The 18,320-nt window shown below is 31.6% G+C and overlaps 2 protein-coding genes across 4 annotated transcripts in view; one reads left to right on the forward strand and one right to left on the reverse strand.

Moving 5' to 3' along the window:
- LOC126879529 (zinc finger protein 501-like) overlaps positions 1-10,913 on the reverse strand; it is a 60,673-nt gene extending 49,760 nt beyond the window's left edge. For both annotated transcript variants that reach the window (XM_050642632.1, XM_050642633.1), the window contains exon 1: positions 10,234-10,913. In XM_050642632.1, the coding sequence (XP_050498589.1) occupies positions 10,234-10,468 (235 nt within the window). In that variant the 5' untranslated portion in view covers positions 10,469-10,913. The remainder of the gene's footprint in view (positions 1-10,233) is intronic.
- A 2,536-nt stretch (positions 10,914-13,449) lies between these two features.
- LOC114334512 (palmitoyltransferase ZDHHC8) overlaps positions 13,450-18,320 on the forward strand; it is a 102,151-nt gene continuing 97,280 nt past the window's right edge. The window contains exons 1-2 of one of the 2 annotated variants that reach the window (XM_028284563.2): positions 13,450-13,657; positions 13,717-13,835. In XM_028284563.2, coding sequence (XP_028140364.1) covers positions 13,566-13,657; positions 13,717-13,835 — 211 coding nt within the window. In that variant the 5' untranslated portion in view covers positions 13,450-13,565. The remainder of the gene's footprint in view (positions 13,658-13,716; positions 13,836-18,320) is intronic. The other variant, XM_028284564.2, reaches the window with a different exon arrangement.

The raw sequence follows: 18,320 nt of genomic DNA on the forward strand, positions 1-18,320 counted from the left end.
GTAAGATAGCTCTTGAGCCACTCCAATATAAGGTCATCAACTCCGTATAAATAAAGTTTATGAATCAAGAGCTCATGATTAACTTTGTCAAAAGCTTTGGAAAAGTCAGTATACACAGAGTCAACTTGTACACCCCTCTCAAGAGCATCTGTCAAAAAATCAACATATGTTATGAGACCCAATTCTGCTGATTTTTGGATGTAAATCCAAATTGTTGGGCTCCTATAATTGGCGAGAAGTCATAACTTAAATAATCGGAAATAATGCTCTCAAAAACTTTAGGAATAGCACTAAGAATAAAATGGGACGATAGTTACCTATATCCGATTTTCGACCTGATTTATATATTGGAGTGACATAAGAGTTTTCCAGTAGTCTGGAAATTCCCCTGTTAATAGAGACTTATTAAATATATAAAAAAGTGGGCGCGATAGAATGAAGCTGAATAATGTTTTAAGGAAAGTAGGGGTAATTCCATCAGGACCAGGACCTTTGTTGGTATTGAGTTCAGACAGTTTTTCGTAGATTTTTGAAATTTCAATGTGATAATTAGACACATTAACCAAAGGTGAAATCTGGGTTACATGCGGATGTAAGGATTGGTTAGTATAGACGGAAGAGAATTGGTTAGCAAAAAGATTAGCAATATCAGTTCCATTGAAGGCAGTACGATTTCCAAGAGTCATTGTATTAGGTATAGCATTATAAATTGGGTCATTAATTCATTTTGTTCGAGCATTGCGATAAGCCAAACGAAATTCGCTGCCTGGAAATTCAATAAAATCATTGAAATGGCAAAAGAGGCGGACAAAACAGATTCAGAAGCTGACACAGACTCTGAATTTGATGGTGGCAATGTTGATGATGTTATTGTAACTAACAAAGATTTGCGTAAAGAAGCTAGAGAAGCCAATAAAGTAGTTTGCATGATCTTACGCGGATTAAGAAAAATGTGAAGCATCAGTAAAACAAACAAAGATTTCAAAATATTTTAAACCAAATTGATTCGATTGTACGAACAAAAATTCCTCTTATCTTGTAAAACAAAACATATATGTAAATAAAATTTGAGAGTTGTAGTTGGGGGGGTCAGAAAAGATGGCGGGTGAAGCAGTTGACACTTCACCTGCACCCAATGAAAATGTAAATTATACATGTAAACATTGCTCCAAAAAAGTTAAAAGTAAAGTGACGTGCATAAAGTGCATGTTTAAAACAAGCTAGTGAACTAAAAAAAAAACAGACTGTAAACATGAGCCATGTCAACAAGTTGCTGAGATTGACATAAATGAAGACTCCTACCTTAGAGAAGAAATCAAACTCATGAAACAAATAATAACAGGCAAAGACACTTTAATATCCGATAAATGCCAGGTAATCCTTTTACTCGACGAGAAAATAACATCATTAGAAAATAAAATTTCATCATTTAATAAAAATCTACCAAGACCATATCAAAATAGCAACCAACCAAAAAACTTGCTTCCAATAGATAAGGTAAGTGATACAAAAACCTTAAACGCCGTCTACATTCTCGGCGAAGTAACTTCGCCAAAGTTGACCGAAGTACCCTCTCTACACACCCTCTCTACACACTCGTTCGAAGTGCGATACCGACAAAGAGCGGTGCGGTACCGATAAAGATCCCTTTGACCAGACCGACAGATTTCGGAAGTAGAACGAAGTCAGGCAAGGTTAGACAAGGTTGCATTCTACACTCTCGTACTTGTTGAACTTCGATCGACTTCGGCGAGAGTGTAGACGGCACATTATCTGTAACAAAAAACCAAATCAACAAAAATAAACATCAAGGCAATTTGTCATCACCAAAACATATGGGAACTCCTAATTTACAGGGTGATCCAATAATAAAGGTTAACCAGGTAGCAGCTGAAATCATGAGAGTACAAAGTGAACAAAAATTAAATGAAGTAATCAACTTAACCAATGACAATCTGGCAGGAATGAAACCTTCAACATCAAAAATAAATGAAGCTAATCATCACCCATCGGAAGCAGAAGGTTTTACCTCAGTAAAAAGGAAAACCTGTAACCATAATATAGGCAGTGGAGATGGGGATGAAAATTTCCAGGGTATAGATAAAAGTGAGAAGAAAATCTCGCTTTTCTTGTCACCAGTCCCTGATGATTAGATTTTATATATTTAATTTAAGAAAGAACTAGAGATTTGACTTTTCATAAAAACTGCTTTTTTATTTATTCAACAACTACTTTCATTTTTTTATTAACAACCTACTTAATTTTTTTTATATACATTTTAAATAACAACCTAAAGGGTGGTTTATATGAACATTACAAAAACATATTCCAATAACAACATTAACAAAAATATATATTCCAATACTCCCACCTTTTGTTAAGTTGTTCAACCCATAAACAAAACTTTAAAAAATATATAACAAATGTCCACTTTATTGCACTCTGATTGTCTATCTCTTACTTGTCCAGTGTCCAAAACGTAGTCAGTGGTGGAACGACGAGTTTCTATATCACCTGCATAATCTGCATCACTGTATCCATGCATGTTAACTTCATTGTATTTGTAGTAACAATAACTCATGCCATAATTATAGCGGCTGATTACTCCCACCGCATGTGCAATGTCAGGTCTTGACACTATGGCTGTTAAGTCAGCACTTACATCTTTTAGTATACTTACAAGATTTGCATTGTGTTGACCAAATCTATCTATTATTTGTTTTGTATACCTTGCTTGACTTAACATTGTACCAGCCTCTAAGTTTCTTGTAATTTCTAGTCCGACAAAATAGTTCCCAACCGTCACAGTCACTTCAAAACATTCTTTTATCGTGCACAAAACTGTCTCTATTGCTAAATTTTTCTCAGAAAATAACAAACCATCATCAACGTAAATTATTAAGATCACTTTAATAATGTCTACATGTCCAGTATAAAAACACTGATCAGCTGATGATTTTTGAAAACCGTAGTTAGCCAAAAACGAGTGGAATTTTCGATTCCAATAGCATAGTGATTGTTTTAAACCATACGACTTTAACTTGCACACTAGTCCGGGTTTACACTTTAGCTCCTGAGGTGGTGACATAAAAATGTCTTCGTCAAGATGTCCATATAAAAATACAGTTTGTATATCGAACTGCATGTCTGGCTTCTTAACCATAGTCCATGTTTCATTTTTTACTAGTGCATCAAACTCTTCATTTATGGCAGTCTTCCATTTTTCTTTGTCACTACTTGATACTGCTTCTTCATACCTTTGTGGTATATCAATTTCAGTAAAATTTACCTCAAAATCATTTAATCTGGTTGGTAAACGTCTATTTCGTTGTGGTCTCAAATTGGGTATATTGTCAATATCTTGTAAAGCTTCTATTTCATTATTGACGTTTATTTGTTCTTCTTGTCTCTCTTCAAGTTCATTTTCATGTATTTCAAAAATTGTCACATTAGCCCAGTAAATGAACGGGAAATTCGGCGATACCGTGTAATTGTCAGGGGCAACTTTGAATTGCATGAAAATTTGGATTTAGGTTCTACTTACCCTCCACTTCAAAGTTGAAATTGTGCCGTTGGTTGCTTTTACTTGGGGGGTGACAGTCACCCCTTCTCGGGGTGAAAAAGCATACATTCAAGATAAGACTGGAAATGGATAAATTGACTGATTTTAAGCAACTTTTGTTCTATAGAGTTTTTTACGTAAGTCAATACTTTTCGAGTTATTTGTCATTGAAAATGTTGATTTTTCGACAAAAAAACTACGTTTTTAGACGGTTTTTCGCAAATAACTCAAAAAGTAAATATTTTATCGAAAAAAATATCCTTAGCAAAAGTGTAGCATATAAAAAACCCAAAAAAATGGTGTATCAGTAAAGTCTATCAATCAATTAAAAACAAAGTTGTAGCTCATGAAAAATACGTTCTTATTCGTCTAATTCCAAATCGAATATTTCAAGGTCAAATCACCGAAAAATTAAGCACTTTTCGGGAAAAAAACCATTTAAACTTTTTTAAAGTGTTTATAAAAAGCTTTTTTTTAATTGTTAACAAAAGTTTTAGCATTAAAAATAAGCGAGTTATGCTCAAAATAAAGTTGGCCCTCTTTTTTTTTGTAAAATATCATGAAAATCTCGCCTTTGTTATACCGCTTTATAAACAATATACTTACATATCTATTTTTTATATGATCTGTCAGTCTCACCGGTTTAAAGTGTTTATTTTTGAAAGGGTTATAATTGAGAAAGCTTGAATGGGTCACTAATCACGAGTGTATGCAAATTTTGAACAGCCATATCTTAACCAATTTTTGTCTTACGGAGAAACAAAATGAAACTAGCATATTTATTATAGAAAAATCTACATTTTTTTGCTCTTGAAGATTTTTCTTATCACTAAGTAATACTTTTTAAGTTATTTTGAAAAAATTAAATTTTTCAAAAATTTTTAGAAAAATTTTTTTTACTATAAAATTAAATGTTTTTAAAAATAAGCACTTCAAACCAATCAAACTTACAGATCATATCAACAATACACATACAGTTAAAATAGATGGTAAAGCCAAACGATTAATTTCATTTAGGGTGCTAAATAGAGGGAGGTTTTCACGATTTTTTTTACCAAAAAAAGGGGCCAACTTTTTTTTTCAGTGTAACTCGTTTATTTTTGATGCTGTAAACTTGTGTAAAAAACAAATAAAAAGCTTTTTTTTGGTACTTTAAAAATGTTAATAAGGTTTTCCCGAAAAACGCTTCTTTCTTCGGTGATTTCGCGTTGAATTATTCGATTTGGAATTAGACGAATAAGAACGTATTTTTCATAAGCTACAACTTTGCTTATACTCAATTTATAGACTTTATTTGTACACCATTTTTTTTTCGTTTTTTTAGAGGCTACACTTTTGCTAAAAATATTTTTTTCGATAAAATATTTACTTTTTGAGTTATTTGGGAAAAACTGTCGGAAAACGTAGTTTTTTTGTCAAAAAATTAACATTTTAAATCGCGAATAACTCGAAAAGTATTGACTTACGTAAAAAACTTTATAGAACAAAAGGTGCGTAAAATAAGTCAATTTATCCATTTTCGGCCTTATTTTAAACACGCGTTTTTCACCCACCGAGAAGGGGTAAATGTCACCCCCCAAGTAAAAGCAACCAACGGCACAAATTCAACTTTGAAGTGGAGGGTAAGTAGAACGTAATTCCCAATTTTCATGCAATTCGGAGTTGCCCCTGGAAATTACACTCCAAAACAGTCATTTATTAGGCTACATCATCTTCTGCTGCTATCTTGATCACATTGTCTTTCTTTGCACTGTACATTTTCTCATTGAAAAACACATTTCTAGAGATTACTATTTTCTGTGTTGTTGGGTTGAATAATCTATAATTTGTGGAGTTTTTGTCATATCCAACAAATATAACCTTCTCACTCTTTGCATCTAGTTTCCTTCTTTTCTGGTCAGGAATATGTACATATGCATCACACCCAAACACTTTCATGTGGTCTGTAGAACCTGGTGTCTGTTTGCTAGTAATTCTGTTGCAAATGTAGATGGCAGTATTAACTGCCTCTGCCCATAGCCTCTTATCTACTCCAGATTGGTATAACATACATCGAACCATTTCTACAATCAATCTGTTATCTCGCTCAGATCTGCCATTTTGCTCTGGAGTGTATGGTGCTGTGGTTTCTGACTCTATACCTTCTTGTTCTAAATACTCTTTGAAAGAATTATTTGTATACTCAGTATCATTATCTGTATGCAGTTTTTCAACAGAGTAGCCATACTTTGCCTTTATTTTGCTATTATACACTTTGAAACAATCTAGTACATCTGCTTTATGTCTAATAAAATATTCTACTCTATACCCTGTGTACTCATCTTTGAATGTTACAAAGTAACATGCTCCTTGCATAGATTCAGTTTGCATAGGTCCACAAATATCACTGAATATTCTTTTTCCAGGAGGTAACTTAGTGTGTGGTCTCTCTTTAAAAGTCTTATGTTGTTTTCCCATCAAACAACCTTCACACACAAAATCTTGCTTCTTTTCTGTAACACCTTTGATTAAGTTCATTTTTACCATTTCTTCTAAATATTTCTTATTAACATGTCCCAATCTTTCATGCCATATCTTTAAATCATCTACTGTAGTCACACATGCATTATATCGCACACCTAGTTCAATTGTGCCACAACTGCAAAAAATTCGAATTTTGGGTTAAGGCTGTAAAATATTGCCTATATAATGGCCCATCTAATTCAATACAGCCTGAACTAAAATATTGTTTTGGATAAGTATAAAGTAAGTTACTTCGGTATTTCACTGTAGGGTTTTTGGAGGTTTTGAAAATGCAATATGGCCATAACTGGGAGATGTGGCGATAATATACACTGCCACAATACAACCGATGTAATTCAATACATTCAATATGGCCACAACTGCAAAAATCAAGAGAGATGTGGCGATAATATACACTGCCACAATACAACTGATGTAATTCAATACAGCCACAACTGCAAAAATCAATTGCTGTTTTCATTATATTGCCGCCGTATCTCCTAGGTATCGTTTTATAAATGACTTTCTTCACAATGCAATATCGCCATAACTATCAAAATCATAATAACGTTTTATTTTTAATAAATTGTAATAAGATCCAGCGAATAACTGTATAATATGCTACCTAAATTGTAATTTCGAAGCCAGTCATTCTCAAAATAAATTATTTACAGGACATAACGCGTTTGCTACAGAACGTTTTGCTCATTTCTCGAGAATATTGTGTTTTGCACTTGTGGCACTATTGAACTAGGTGTGCGATATATTATTGTGCGAAACATCATTTTATATGTGTTGTTTCTATCCTTTATAGCAACTGCTGCTAGATTCTCATTTTCATACACTTTGGCTTCATTGTTAATCTTAATTACACTCATACCTTTGTTTGTCAAAACACCTTCTGAAAATAAATTTTTTTCTCAACTGTGGGATATATAGCACATCATTTATAGTGGATTTAAACCATTGTCCATTGATCAACTTCTCTATTTTAATAGTTCCCTTACATTGTACTGGTAGTGTTTGATTATTGCCAAGTGATACCTGTGATGTAAAAGTTCTGTCAATATTAAAAAAATATTCTTCCCTGTAACACATATGTGCTGATGCACCACTGTCCATAATCCAATCATCACTTGTATCCACTTTTTCTAGCTGTTTTTCTTCTATGTTGAATGCACTCTCATTATTAACATTATAATATGCGCTACTCGAAGAACCACCATGCTGATTTTCTGTAGAGTTGCCATCTTGTGCTCTGTCATTCTTTTTGTAACCTTTTCTGTAGTTACTAAAGCCACCTCTGCCTCGATTATGACTTCTATATGACCTACTACTACTGTTTTCTTGTTCGTTCTTTTTCTCTCTGCAAAATTTGACAATGTGCCCCTGCTTTCGGCATCCAAAACATATTACACCCCTTTCTTGACCTTTCTGATCATATTTTCCTTTGAATGACATTGTTGCCAGTGCTTGTTCTGTCTCTTCATTTCTTCATCTAACAGTCTTGCGGTGAGGTTACCTATAGTTTGTTTAGCACTGTCTACGGACAACCATGCCTGTCTAACATTTCTGTACTTTTGGGGCAATGTACTCAGTATTTTTGTCATAATAGCAATATCACTCACATCATCAAATGCTTCTTTCATTTGCTTAGCAAGATTCTGCACTTTTGCTATGTGTTGAGCGATAGTATCTAGGCTACTCATCTTATATTGATGAAACCGTTCATGCAACATCATTTTATTTGATTCTGGTTTCTGCTCATAAATAGACTCAAAGGTCTCCATAATCTCTTTAGCAGTATTACAACTTTCAATCAAAGTAATCTGATTTAAACTCACTGCAGATGTTAAAGTGAACATAGCCTGGGCATCCTTTTTAAACCATGCCTGTAATTCGTCTCCTGCTACTTCTGGTTTGATTAACGAGCCATCAATAACTCCATATGTGCCTTTGGCCCTTAAGGCACATTTCAGTTGGAACTTCCACTGTTGAAAGTTAACGCCATCAAATTTACCAACTGTGGATATATCTATTTTGTCACCCATTATTATTTTTTTTTTGCTTCAAATTTCCAGCGACACACGCCACTCTAGTTCTTTCTTTCACTGGGTCTAGTTCTTTCTTTCACTGGGTCTAGTTCTTTCTTTCAAACCCTTATACTTCGGACACACCGGCAAAGTCTTTAAATATACTTTCTTGCTTTTTCGGAGACACCGATACTTTAAACTAAATATACACAGTAGTTAAGTATGATCTGGGGCCACATAACCTATTAGATTTTATATATTTAATTTAAGAAAGAACTAGAGATTTGACTTTTCATAAAAACTGCTTTTTACTTATTCAACAACTACTTTCATTTTTTTATGAACAACCTACTTATTTTTTTTATATACATTTTAAATAACAACCTAAAGGGTGGTTTATATGAACATTACAAAAACATATTCCAATAACAACATTAACAAAAATATATATTCCAATACTGATACTGTAACAGAAGACAATATAAAGGCCTATATTACGAAACAATCAGGTGAACAAAATACTTATGTAAAGAAACTTCCAACATACTTTGTCCGATCCAATAACCAAGCCTTTATGATAGGAGTCGATCCCTCTCTACAAGAAAAAGTTTACGAAAAAAATTTCTAGCCGAAAAACGTATATTTTAGTCGATTCAACTTCAGGCAAGGTCAACGGTTCCTGGAACATCCTCAACCTCAACCAAGGGGAAACTTTTCAGATCAGTTGAACTAGCAACTGATTCCGATATTTTTATACTTTATTTTATCAGTCTCGTAATCTTGTTCTCTACTAAATGTTTGTTACCATTAATGTTTTTAATAAGATAACTTTAGTTTACTTTAGGGCCATTCGAACGCTAATCAACAATGATCACTATCAAATATTTAATTACTGTCACCAACTGTCAATGTCAACTTTGTTTGGATAGCTGAAAACATAATTGATTATAATTATGAGATTAGTTAATCAATTCACATAACAATTATTAACATAATTGATTAACTAATTTCATAATTGTAATCCATAATTATGTTTTCAGCAACCCAAACAAAGTTGACATTGACAGTTGGTGACAGTAATTAAATATTTGATAATGATCATTTTTGATTAGCTTTCGAACAACCGGCCCTTAGGGCTGGTTGTTTGAACGCTAATCAACATTGATCACTATCAAATACTTAATTACTGTCAATGTTAACTTTGGTTGGGTTGCCGAAAACATAATTATTGATGACAATTATGAAATTAGTTAATCAATTATGTTAATAATTATTATGTTAATTGACTAACTAATCTCATAATTATAATTAACTATGCTTTCAGCAACCCAACCAAAGTTGACATTGACAGTTGTGACAGTAATTAAATATTTGATAGTGATCAATGTTGATTAGCGTTCGTCGAACGCTAATCAACAATGATCATTATCAAATAATTAATTACTGTCAATGTCAACCTTGTTTGGGTTGTTAAAAAGTCTGTGGAGTCTATAATCAATTAATATAACAATAATTATTAACATAATTAATAATAAATCTCATAATTGTAATTAATTATGTTTTCAGCAACCCAAACAAAGTTGACATTGACAGTTTTGGTGACAGTAATTAAATATTTGATAATGATCATTGTTGATTAGCGTTCGAACAACCCGCCCAGTGTAGTATTTTTTAATAACCTACTTATTGTACTATGTATAAGTATACCATGTTTGTGACTTGTCTTATGTCATGTAAATGATACAAAAAGACCAATAAATTTATCTATCTATCTAGTATCAATTTTCAATGTTCAGTTTTTTTAATGTTCTGTTAACCGTCTTTTCGATTATCCGTCATACCCTTGGTCCGGTGCCCTGACGGATAATCAAGGTTCCACTGTACATACATTTTACTTGAGACTGTTCACATGTGAATGCCTGTTATGATTTTACATTTACTGTTCTTGTTTAGTTGTAAATTCAAAAGTTTACTATTTCTATTTAGATTTATGAAACCTAACTTTTTATTTATTATATTTTACAGTTATTGCGTCTATCCCGTTAATAAATAAATAAACAGAATTTACAATAAACTTCTGCAACATACATTTAATTTGTTTTCATGTTATTGTATTAATCAGTTGTATTTACTTACTTTCTTCATTTGTTGTTTGCTTTTCTTCAACCAGTGAAAATTTATATTCATCTTGTTCTACTTTAGTGTCTATGGAAAATTCATTTGAGTCTAAATAATCAAATGCATCATATACAGGTTCTCTCTTGGGTTCTTCAATAATTTCAATTTTGCAGACATCAAAGGAACTACCAACACATGTGTCCTCTACTCTTATTTTACAAGTTTCCTCACTAGCTTCTTGTTTTATTTCCATATTAATTTGATTTTAAGTATGATATTTATAACACTGTTTAATGCTTAAACGTAAACGAAGCAGAAATAGTACACACGTTCAGTAAATAATAGATGTCTTTGCTTTACTTTAAACTTCGGCTTCGGACTCCTTTTATGTATTTTATTGTGGAATATGTATACCCCGTTTTTATGCTTTTTCTCAACTTTTAATCATCTATAATAGGTATATAGGAGGAGTAAGTATAAACCACAGTAAAGGTAAAGGTATAAACTCAATCAAATCCAAATGTCCAAATCAGAACTCATCAAAACTCAACTCAAGACTAGACTAAATAAAGAAAGACTCAAACAAAACCAAAAACACTCAATATGTACTCAAATCTCGAAGAACGTCTCAAACTCATAACTCAAAACACTCAAACTCAAAACGTGAAGCTGAAGCTATTTTTAGCTAATTCGCACACAAGGATCTACTATCTACAGACCGAGCGAGTCTCGTAAATTGCACGGCTTCGAGCCACGTTTCAGGCAACCGTATTTGCGTACTTGTGTTTCGAGTTGCGTGGTCGTGCGGAGTTATTAATTTACCAAATTTAAATAAGTATAATCGTTTCTACTGATTCATATACTATTCATATTAAAGTTTTTAACATTGTATTTTAATATAATTTTTTTTATTAATAATAATATTACCTAAGTATTGCACCTAGTTCAAAAAAAGTACAAGATAAATACCGCGGTATTTTTCATATGAAAATGCAAAGCAAATAAGCAAAATATACAATTTGCAGAGTAAATGCTTGTCTTTTTGATAAAATAATACAAATTGTATGTAGGTAGGTAGAGTAACTAAGCGTTGAGTAGTTATAGCAAAAGTAGCTACGCCATCTGTAAAAAAAGTATACTACATTCATCTCGCTAAACTCAACCGTTATCGAGATAAACGCATTTTAAGTCTGAGAGACAACATAATTTTTTGCATAAGAAATATCATTGTAGTTACACCCGAAAAATAACTTAAAATCATAAAAATTTACAAAAATGTATCGCAAATTTCTTCAAATGGAATTTGCGATGCAATGACATAAATATGAGAACTGGCACAATTATTATGGTTTCATGTTTATTTTTCGGGTCTAGCTACAATGATATTATGCAAAAATTATGTTGTATCGCAGATTTAAAATGAGTTTATCTCGAAAACAGTAGTTGAGTTTATTAGTGAGATGAATGTGGTATACCTTTGTTAAGTAAAAATATTGAAAGAACAAAAGTTTTTATTCAAAAAGTATATAGAGTAGGGGATTGAACGTATTAAATGAGCGCTGAAAGACGTATATGTGGCGCCCTCTGGGTAATACATCAGTTTTGGTGGCGAATTTAGATTTCTCATCCCAAAAAACCCCCGCTTACCAAATTTCGTGTTGTTATATCCCATGCCTTTCGGGATATATTCAAGAATAAATAAAATAAAAGTTTAATTTTGACACCCTGTATTTCGGTTATTATCAACTTTTATGCTAAGGTAAGTTAGCTTAAATCCACCTATTTTAAGCTTAGAAATCTACGGTTAATATGGCCCATTCTTTACCAAACACCCTGTATAAAATATGATATTACTTGGATGTTTTCTTTTTACATGTGCCGTCAAGTTAGTAGATTTCGAAAAGTTTATGTTACCAAATACTATATAGTATTTGATGTTACACTCATGATACTATAAATAAAGAGATAGTATTTTCCCGTAGCTCAAATACGTCCGAGTTCGCGCATTGATTACGTAACTGGAGACCGGAAGTTGAATTTGAATTCTTGTTGAAGTTAAATGGGATTTGTATGCATTATGTGATGAAATTATTCAATTAGCAAAATAACATTAAACTTCAATGTATTCGAAAATAATTTAGTGTCGAGATTCCAGTCAAAATAACTGTCAAAGATAAAATATAAAATACAACCGCGAACAATTCAAAGTAATCGGACATTACGAATGATTACGAACTTGCCGGTAAAGAAAGCGATGTGACTGTGCAGTTCGTTGGTATCGATTTATTGAACATGTCAACGCAAATCGACGATTTAAAAAATCTGCGTCGATTTGCGTCCACACGTCCGATAAATCGACACTAACGAACTGTACACACATCGCTACGTCTACGTTAAATATGCGTTAAATCGTTGTCTATAGTCTGGAAGTCTTTCCATCTCTGGAAAGGCACGTGCTGTCTTGAGCTTGACCATTTACGTGAAAGGACCATAGTATTTATGGTTTTTGAATTTGAAGCCTAAGTTTTGCGCCTACCCTCTTAATAGAAATTTTCAAATATTATTTCTACGCGTATATTATAATAAAATATGTATATGGTCTGTTTTTAAACCAAGAGGAGTAATTCAAATTTACCGCTCCGAAATACTCAACTGTTATCAAATTTTGACACCAATGACATTTATGAAATTTTGACATTACTGGTATTTCATAGGTTAATTAATTTATATCTGTGATTTTTTGTGTTTTCTACGTTATTTCTTCAATTTTTAGATTTTTAGTCTACTTTTATATAAAAAACAGTTGTTTTTAGAACTCTTTAGCGACGTATTATACATATATAATATGTATAGATTACTGTCGAAGGCCGATATGATCAACCAAAAAAGAAGATGTATTTGGTGATTTTTCTAGTGACTTTCTTCCTTTCTTGGGTGTGAATCTGTCTGTTTAGTTTACTCCCCTGGTTTAAAAACAAGCCATAGTGATTGTAATTCCAGTGTACTTGGTTAAACGATAAAAGGAACAGCAGATCTACGACTTAGATATTTTGTGTTGGTATTTATGTGACGTACTTGCTAGGACGCGGATGACGTAAAACTGTATTTATACTGTACGAACTATATGTGTATTGGAGTATTTTTACATCTTGGTGTATTGTGATCACAGAATACCCAATTAATTGTTTGATAAGACGTCTGACGTTTATTCCTCAATGACATTTAAATATGACTAACTTCTCATTGTAGTGTCTGCCTCTGCCAGCCATGTTGACCTGTATGAGACCAGAGACTGAATTTTCAGACTTTCGCTAGAACTTAAGGGTGCATCCGATAAAATAAAAAACATTATGCCCAAGTGTGATGTAAAAACTAGATATATACCGGCTACATTTGCATGGACGTTGCTCATCGTTGCCACTTCTTTATTTTTTTACTATCCGTAAGTTATTTATGTATATGTTTATACATCCAAATATAGGTGTTCTGTTGTACTTTTAGGGCCCAGTATTACCTAGCGGATCACCCATGGGTTCCAGCGTGCCAAGGTGTTATCACTTTCTTCGTCTTAGCCAATTTCACATTAGCAACATTTATGGATCCTGGAGTTATCCCCAAAGGTGAATGTCCACTTGATTTTTTTTTGTATTTTTACACTTCCGCGCTTTGTTGATAAATACAGAGCTGATGCGTTTTAGATATTGTACAATCTAATACAAAGTTAACTATCTTAAATATTTCTATGAAAAATATTTTATTTTTACTGGTAAGTAAATATGATCAGTTAAATACCTAAGTAAAATTTTTACAAGACAGGAATTTACTTGTTGCTGAGTGATGAATAGTTTCTGGGTAATAATATCAACAATTATTTGATACATTTCAATTATTTTTAACATTTACCTATCTGGTTAAATTACTATTAACTAGAGTTAAAAATATTCCACTTACCTATTTTAAATTCAAATTTAAAAATTATTCATAGTATTACATATTACTGATAATATTAGTAATATTATATATCATAGTACAGTAAAACCCTGATATAACAGACTAATTGGGATGTCCCTTAAAGCCGAAAGTCTGTTATAGAAAAATAGGTTTAAAATAAATCATTTTTTTTTTGAAAATATGTATTAGATAATAATATCTTATAAACACAAAAAATAAAACAAACAAAATTCTATTTAGTTGTCTTCGGATGTTTATTATAAAGTGACATTGTTTGATATCAATGCACTTGCTTTCAGTAATCTAGATTTGAAAAAGGAATAATATTTTGTTTGCACTTTTTAAGTTTGCTGTTTTTTTTTTTATTTTCAACTCTCTAAAATAAGTACGGAATTAACTAGTACCATTAAAAATTTTAATATTGACTTAAGTACAAGCTTTCATAGTTTAAAAGATATGTAAAATTATAGACCAACAAAGTATAAAAGTCATAACGAAACAAAAATAGACTTATGAGGTTTTGCAGTTTAACTGTCGATTTGCTATAAAATACTCTATATAGCAGAAAAGTCTGATATAATACATAAATATTGTTCAAATATAAATATGTATAGAAATACAAAGAGATTTTAAGGCTGATAGTCAAAGTGTGACGCTACCACTGTCCTATTGTTATTATCACTTTTAAACAAAGGTTGAAAAGTTAGGGTTTGCCCAATCTCAAAACTTTTTAATTCCTATAAAGTTGAAATTTTGCTTCCTCTGCTGCTTTTTCTGCATAAGTATAGTGTTTTTAAAGATAATACCACCATAATTTGGTCTGCCATTTCTGAAATCTAGATTTTTAGTGATAATCTCCAAGCAAAGGTTAAGAACTTTTGTGAACCATATTTTCACCCAAATATTCAATTTTCACATTGAATTCATATTAAGGGGATGGGTACGTATTTTCGGCTGCAATGCTATTTAAATGGGGATTCATTTTTTTCGAATCCTGACAATACTAATAAGTATTTGTGAAAAATTTAAACGCAGAATGAAAGATTACGTTCTTATTGAGGGCCGAAAGTCCCTGAAAACTTCTATAATGTTTATTTTAATAAGTTACAGGATTAAAAACTAAGAGAAAATGTAGTGTGATTTTTAATTTCAAATATCTCATTCAAAAGAAACTTTTTATTTGTTCTACGGGACTTTCGGCCCTCGATAATAATTTAATCTTTCATTCTGCATTTAAATTTTTTAAAAATATTTATTGCTTTTTCAGGATTTGAAAAAAATGGACACAATATACGTGGTGATATTTTCCAAATCGAACATTCGCTATCTTTGTCATACAACGCACTGAATCAAATAGAATATGATGACAAGACAGTGACAGTTTTAAATATTTGACATGGCATCAGGAATATTTTGAGTTGTTGATTAAATAATATTGACAGTGTATTTGATACATAATTGATTTAAGATGTGAACTTAATTTAAAGTTATATATTGTTTATTATTTATGGAAGATGCAAGCAGAGAATACATCAGGATATACTATGTGTTCCAAGTATTTTGTTGTTGAAGATGTTCAAAATTGTAAGCGTTCCATAGTAACAATATATTATTAAAAAATCACTTTAACACTTTTCCTCTTTTCTCGATTGAGTATTAGTGTTTGTTGTACATATAAATTATCGCAATCACTGAATACATAGTTAGTGAAAAAATTATCACATTTATTAACTGAATTAATAATTTGAAATTATACAAATAACAGTTATCCAAAAACATTCAAAAGCCATCTCTTTAAAGTTAATGATGACATTGTCAAGTAGAATGACATTTCTAGTAATGTTTACATATCCATACCAGTGTGAATTTTACTACACGTAATTTGCTGTGTAAAGACAGAAAAAGTAGGGATAGCCGTAAAATAGCACATTACCATTTTTAGTATACAAAATACAATGGGTTCACAAAAGTTCCTAACCTTTGCTTGGTAAATATCACTAAAAAACTATATTTCACGGAAATTTAAGACCAAATTATGGTAGTATTATCTTAAAAACACTATACTAATAGTAAAAGATGGCCAGACAATGTCAATTGAGGCTAAAAATCAAAGTAAAACGGGCATTGAGCCTACTTCTAAAGTAGGAAGACGAAGAAGAAGAAAATCCAGTTGTTGCAAGAATTAAATGAAGATGACAACCACCGTAGATTACTGTTCAATGAGGTAATGATGAATATAATAATATTGTAACTGAAATATTTCACGGAAATTTAAGACCAAATTATGGTAGTATTATTTTAAAAACACTATACTTAAGTAGCAAAGGAATCAAAATTTCAACTTGATAGGAATTAAAAAGACTTGAGATTTGTCAAATCCTGACTTTTCAACCTTTGTTTACAAGTAACAATATGGCGGTCAAACTTCTGCTGTCAACCTTAAAATCTCTTCAGATGTTTCTATATTTGTGTGTGTGTTTATGTTTTATTGGCACTGGTTTAAGCAACCAACTGGCCAGTCAATGTGTTTTGAATTCTCTCTTTTACAAAATATATGCTTAGTATCTAAATTTAAAACTATTAGTACTACTGTTTTTTTTTACTCTGTTTTTTTTATTATTTTTTTTTTATTATATTTTTTAACATTTTTTTTTATTACATTTTTTATTTTTTTTTTTTTATTATTTTTTTTTTTGTATATTTTTTTATCGCGCTAAGACCTAAACCCGATTCAACCTCGCGGAGGTTTAGATCTTAGTATCTTTTTATTTTATTTAATTATTTTTTTTTTTTTTATTTTTTTTTTCTTTTTTTCTCAGAGCTTTAATTTTAAACAATTAACATGGTTGTACAAAATTTTATAAACATCTAGATTGTTTGATTGTAAAAGGTATATAAGATTAAAAGGAAATTGTACATTAACTTGAACTAGATTGGCAAAAAAGTTTGATATTTCAATAAAATGTAAAGGACATTCTAATAGCATATGTTGTAGATCAGCTAGCTCTCCACATAAACATTCATCATTATCTACAAGTCCTATTTCTCTTTTGTAGACTGGAGTCAGACAGTGATTACTTCTTATTCGACAAATAGTTTTGATAAAGCCTTTGTTGGAAACTTGATTAAACCATGTCTTGATGGGAAGTGTAGGCTGGATTTTTTTGTAATAATTTCCTTTGTCTGAATTATTGTATTGTTCCTGCCATTTCGTCCGTTTGATAGATCTCATAATAGAAATTATGTCTCCCATAGGAAGTTGATAAGTATGCAGAGTGGATTCCTTCGTTGTTGCTTTTTTAGCCAGATCATCTACTATTTCGTTGTTTTTTATACCAATGTGTGCTTTTATCCAACACAATATTATATTTTTGCCAGATTTCAAAGCTTCACTGTTCATTGCTATGATGTCACTGATGATATAATTTTCTGCAAAATTATGTACATTATATTTCAATGTCTTTACAATGCTTTGGCAGTCTGTAAATATAACATAATTGAGTTCTTTTTGATTAATACATATTTTGTATGCTTCTTTGATTGCAATGAGTTCAGCTGTGAAAATTGTCATTTTATCAGGTAATCTGTTGTTTATTTTTATACTTTTTTGTGGGTAATATATAGCATATCCAACTTTTCCTTCCATTTTTGAACCATCCGTATATAATTTCTGATAACTCCCCCAGTTTTTTTGTACACACTGAAGGTGGTCTATTTTAGTAAGGAAGTCTGTCGCACGAATATTACTTAAATGACAGTTAAATGGAGATAAATAATCTTCATAATTTAGCTTTCGAGACGAGCTTTGTTCAATTTGGTGTATGTCGCCAATGGAATTAGAAACGTTGAGGAAGCTTTCCACAACTAAAAGTAGTTTCTTTTTTTCCCAGTAATAATGAGTTAGGTATGAGGTGGTTAAATGAACAATTTTATTTAATAGCAGTTTATCGTTAACCGCTGTTTTAACTATAAATTTCTCACTTAGGTATTCCCTGCGTAATGAAAGTGGAGGTTCATTAAGCTCACATTCCATGACCAATATAGGTGTGCTACGAAGATAACCAGTGCATAACCTAAGTGCCTTATTTTTGATCCTCTCGATTTTTTGGAGTACAGAGTTTGATGCTGAGCCATAAAAAATAGATCCATAGTCT

This window comes from Diabrotica virgifera, chromosome 2 (genome assembly GCF_917563875.1).
Source record: "Diabrotica virgifera virgifera chromosome 2, PGI_DIABVI_V3a".
Taxonomy (NCBI): domain Eukaryota; kingdom Metazoa; phylum Arthropoda; class Insecta; order Coleoptera; family Chrysomelidae; genus Diabrotica; species Diabrotica virgifera.